This window comes from Palaemon carinicauda, chromosome 14, assembly GCF_036898095.1.
Source record: "Palaemon carinicauda isolate YSFRI2023 chromosome 14, ASM3689809v2, whole genome shotgun sequence".
Lineage (NCBI taxonomy): Eukaryota > Metazoa > Arthropoda > Malacostraca > Decapoda > Palaemonidae > Palaemon > Palaemon carinicauda.
The window spans coordinates 87444685-87448747 of record NC_090738.1 but is presented as its reverse complement, the minus strand read 5'-3'; the positions used below and the strand labels follow the sequence as shown (position 1 = coordinate 87448747).

The window sequence follows — 4063 nt, the reverse complement described above, 5'->3', positions numbered from 1 at the left end:
TGGGCCAGCAAGGAAGTAAACCGGAGGTGTCACCAGACTTGTTAGAAGATGAGTATTTTGACTATAATAGATTTACCCATGATTTTTATGAATATGAGCAGGGACAGAAAAGTATAATAGTTAGGGGTAGGTTAAAGAAACATATTCAATTTTGGAGGTCAATTGGCTCGAGTGATTTTGTACTCGACGTAATAGAAAAAGGCTATAAGTTACCTTTGTATTCGATACCTTCGAGAACATTTTGTAAAAACAATAAATCTGCTTTGTTAGAATTTGATTTTGTTTCAGAAGCTATCCAAGATCTAGTAGATAGAGCACTAATATCAGTTTGCGAAAGCCCCCCTTATGTTGTAAATCCGTTGACTGTTTCCATTCAAAATTCTAAACGTAAAAGACTTATTCTTGATTTAAGAGAAGTGAATAAGCATTTGTGGAAACAACCTGTAAAATATGAAGATATTAGAATTGCATTATCATTATTTAAAAGTAAGGGTTATCAAATTAAGTTTGATTTGACCAGCGCTTATCATTTTGTTGACATCTATGAGCCTCACACAGAATACCTTGGGTTTTCTTGGATAAATAAGGAAGGAAAGACTAATTTTTACAAGTTTAATGTTCTCCCTCTCGGAATTTCAAGCGCCTGTTATATGTTTACAAAGTTGACAAGACCGCTGCTGAAGAAATGGCGCGGTGAGGGTAAGTTTGTCACCATGTTCTTAGATGATGGATACGGTTGTTCGCAATCTCTTGATGGCGCAATTAAACTTAGCCAGCATATAAAAAATGATTTGTTGTCATCGGGATTTATCCCGAATGCAACGAAATGTATCTGGTCACCCACTCAGGTTCTGGAGTTTTTAGGTGTGATGCTTGATTCCGGAAACAGTTCGATATTTATCCCTGATCGAAGATTACTTAAGTGCATCAATGCGATTTCAGAAATATTGAATAGTATTAAAGTACACAGGTACGTTCATGTTATGAAAGTAGCGAGCTATATTGGTCAAATTATCTCAATGACTGTTGTTATAGGAAAAGTTTCTCAAATAATGACCCGGAATTTAAGTATTGACGTACTCGCGGCTAGTCACTGGGATCAGTATATAAAAATTTCTGATGAAAGTAAGAGACAACTAGAATTTTGGCAAATATCTCTGTCGGAACTGAATATAAAACATACCAATGTGTCTTTTCAATACTCAAAAATTGTGTATTCTGACGCTAGTAGTACAGGGTTTGCTGGCTATGCAGTCAGTGCGAAAACCGGAATTTCAAATGGTACATGGTCCATTGAAGAAAGTCTTAAGTCTTCGACATGGCGAGAATTGGTAGCTGTTTATCGTGTTTTACAGTCGTTAGGTCATATTCTGACTGGTCAGAGGGTGAAATGGTTTACTGACAATCAAGGGGTTGAAGCGATCGTATCGAAAGGTTCTATGAAGGTGGAATTGCAAAGTATAGCTATTGATATTTTTCGATTTTGTATTGCAAAGTCTATTTTGTTGGAAATGGAATGGATTCCTAGAACAATGAATGAAAAAGCAGATTATCTGTCAAAGATTATAGACATTGATGACTGGGGTATCTCATTTGAAATATTTGATATGATTCAGGCTAGATTTGGAAATATACATATTGATTGGTTCGCTTCCGAACATAATGCTAAACTGAATTCGTATTATTCAAGATATTGGAGTCCCACGTGTAACGGTATAGACGCTTTTTCAGAACATTGGGGAGGAAAGTTCGGATTATTTGTTCCCCCAATCACTGTCATTACACAGGTTATCAAGAAAATGGCCTTTGACAAAGCTGTTGGTGTTCTTGTTGTGCCTTGCTGGAAATCAGCTTTGTTTAGGCCATTTCTTTGTCCAACAGGGTCATTTATACCAGAGGTAGTTGATTGGTTCGATTTACCAATTAACAGAGAGAATTATGTGTCTAGTAGGAGTGGAAAAGGTATGTTTGGAAATATTGATTTGAATTTCCGTATGTTGGCACTGAAAGTTGATTTTTCTTCAATAAGTTAGTCATTATTATATTTGCGGCGAATGTGAGGCTACGTCCCCCGTACGGGACTGCTTGTATAAAAGTTAAACTGTCTAATTTCGGGTTTTATGAAAATTGACAAACTCGATACTGCATTCAAAACATAACTTTAAAGACGGAGATGCAAAATAGTCAGTGGTATTTGAAGCACACGCAGTATTGCGTAGGTGCAGTAATATTTAAGAAATTGTAATATAAATTAAGGCAGTATTGCCGTGTTTGGAAGCGCAAGCAGTATTGCGGGAGCGCAGTTTTATTTATTTAATAAATTAATTTATAAATAAAAGCAGTATTGTCGTGCTTGGAAGCTCAAGCAGTATTGCGGAGGCGCAGTTATAATAAAGGCAGTATTGCCGTGCTTGAATGCGCAAGCAGTATTGCGGAGGCGCAGTTATAACAAGGCAGTATTGCCGTACTTGAGGTTGAGAGCGCAAGCAGTATTGCGGAGGCGCAGTTATATAAAGGCAGTATTGTCGTGTTTGAAAGCGCAAGCAGTATTGCGGAGGCGCAGTTATAATAGAGGCAGTATTGCCGTGCTTGAATGCGCAAGCAGTATTGCGGAAGCGCAGTTATAACAATGGTAGTATTGCCGTGTTTGAAAGCACAAGCAGTATTGCGGAAGTGCAGGTATATTTGAATTGGTCTTTGAAAGTTTAAATGTATTATATTGAAGTTATGTCCAATTTCAGTTTTATTAACAATCGACTTTACGTGTGTTTTTTCAGATCCATAAGACCAAAATTGATCAGCTCCCAGAAGTGATGGCGGGAAAAGTGCACCTACTTCCGAATTTGTTGAAGAAATCAAGGGCAGATTCTACCAGTTCAAAATATCATGGAGCGTTTGTGCGCTTTCAGAAGTGGGTATCATGCAACGGCTTGGGAAGTGGAGACGCTTTGCCCGCCAAATCCTTCATAGTAGCGATATATTTGGCTTCTTTAATTCAGTCTGTAAATTCACCTAGCCCAGTTATTGCTGCTTTCTATGCAATAAAATGGTATCATGACATTAACGGTCTATATTCTCCAACGAATTCAAAGTTAGTTGAAAATATTTTAGAAGCGGCCAAAAGAGTTTTGGGGAAACCAGTCGTTAAAAAGGAACCAATCACTGTTGATATCATTACATCTTTGTACAACAGACTATACGAATACAATAATATAAAAAATCAGAGAACAATTTGTGCATTTTTGATAGGCTTTTCTGGATTTTTGAGAAGTCGTGAAATGTTAAGTATTAAGATATCTAACATTGTATTTCATACTACTTATATGGCCATTTTTATGGAAGGCAGCAAGACTGACAAATATAGAGATGGTTCTTGGATAATGATTGCAAAAACAGGTACAAATATTTGTCCTGTAGATAACACTGTGAAATTAATAAAATGGGCAAACTTGAATGGTGATGATTACTTGTTTTGTAATTTAAGTGCTACAAAAACTGGACATAAGGTGAGAAATGTTAACAAAAAGATGTCCTACACAAATCTTCGTGACATATTCATAAATGCATTGAAGCCTCATGTGTCAGATGTGAAAAAGTATTGTGTTCATTCTTTAAGATCTGGGGGAGCCACCGCAGCAGCTAACAACGGTGTCAAAGATCGTATGTTTAAACGACATGGTCGTTGGGCTAGCGAAACCGCAAAAGACGGTTACGTGAAAGATAGTATCGATGAAATGTTAAAAGTATCTCTAAGTCTTGGCTTGTAGAAGTATTGTATTTGTTCATTATATTGCTGATCCAAACATGTTTAAGATTTATTCATTACAAACGAAGGCCCCCGTTCTTTATATTCAGCAACGTCCGAGTGCTATACGAGCAGTCGTATCCAAATTCAATAAATGAAATTTGATTTAACTTTGTTTTATTTGTCCGTCCATACTGAGACATGGAGTATATACAGGAAATGTAATTTTCCACGTTTGAATTTATGAATAAGAGGAAAATTAATTTCCTTGATGGATGGAATGTCCAGTAGGTGGCGTGTCAGTAAGTTTGCTCGGTT

At 36.8% G+C, this 4063-nt stretch overlaps 1 protein-coding gene across 1 annotated transcript; it reads left to right on the top strand.

The window, feature by feature from the left end:
- The first annotated feature begins 713 nt into the window (after positions 1 to 713).
- LOC137652862 (uncharacterized) lies at positions 714 to 3767 on the top strand. The gene is made up of 2 exons (XM_068386256.1): positions 714 to 1898; positions 2778 to 3767. Exons 1-2 carry the CDS (start codon positions 714 to 716, stop codon positions 3765 to 3767), a joined length of 2175 nt encoding a protein of 724 aa, XP_068242357.1.
- The last annotated feature ends 296 nt before the right edge of the window (positions 3768 to 4063 follow it).

Coding starts and splice junctions, on each gene's coding strand:
- LOC137652862 (XM_068386256.1), top strand. CDS start 714: ATGTTCTTAGATGATGGATACGGTTGTTCGCAATCTCTTGATGGCGCA. Junction 1,899..2,777: donor CAGGGTCATTTATACCAGAG/GTAGTTGATTGG, acceptor GTGTTTTTTCAG/ATCCATAAGACCAAAATTGA.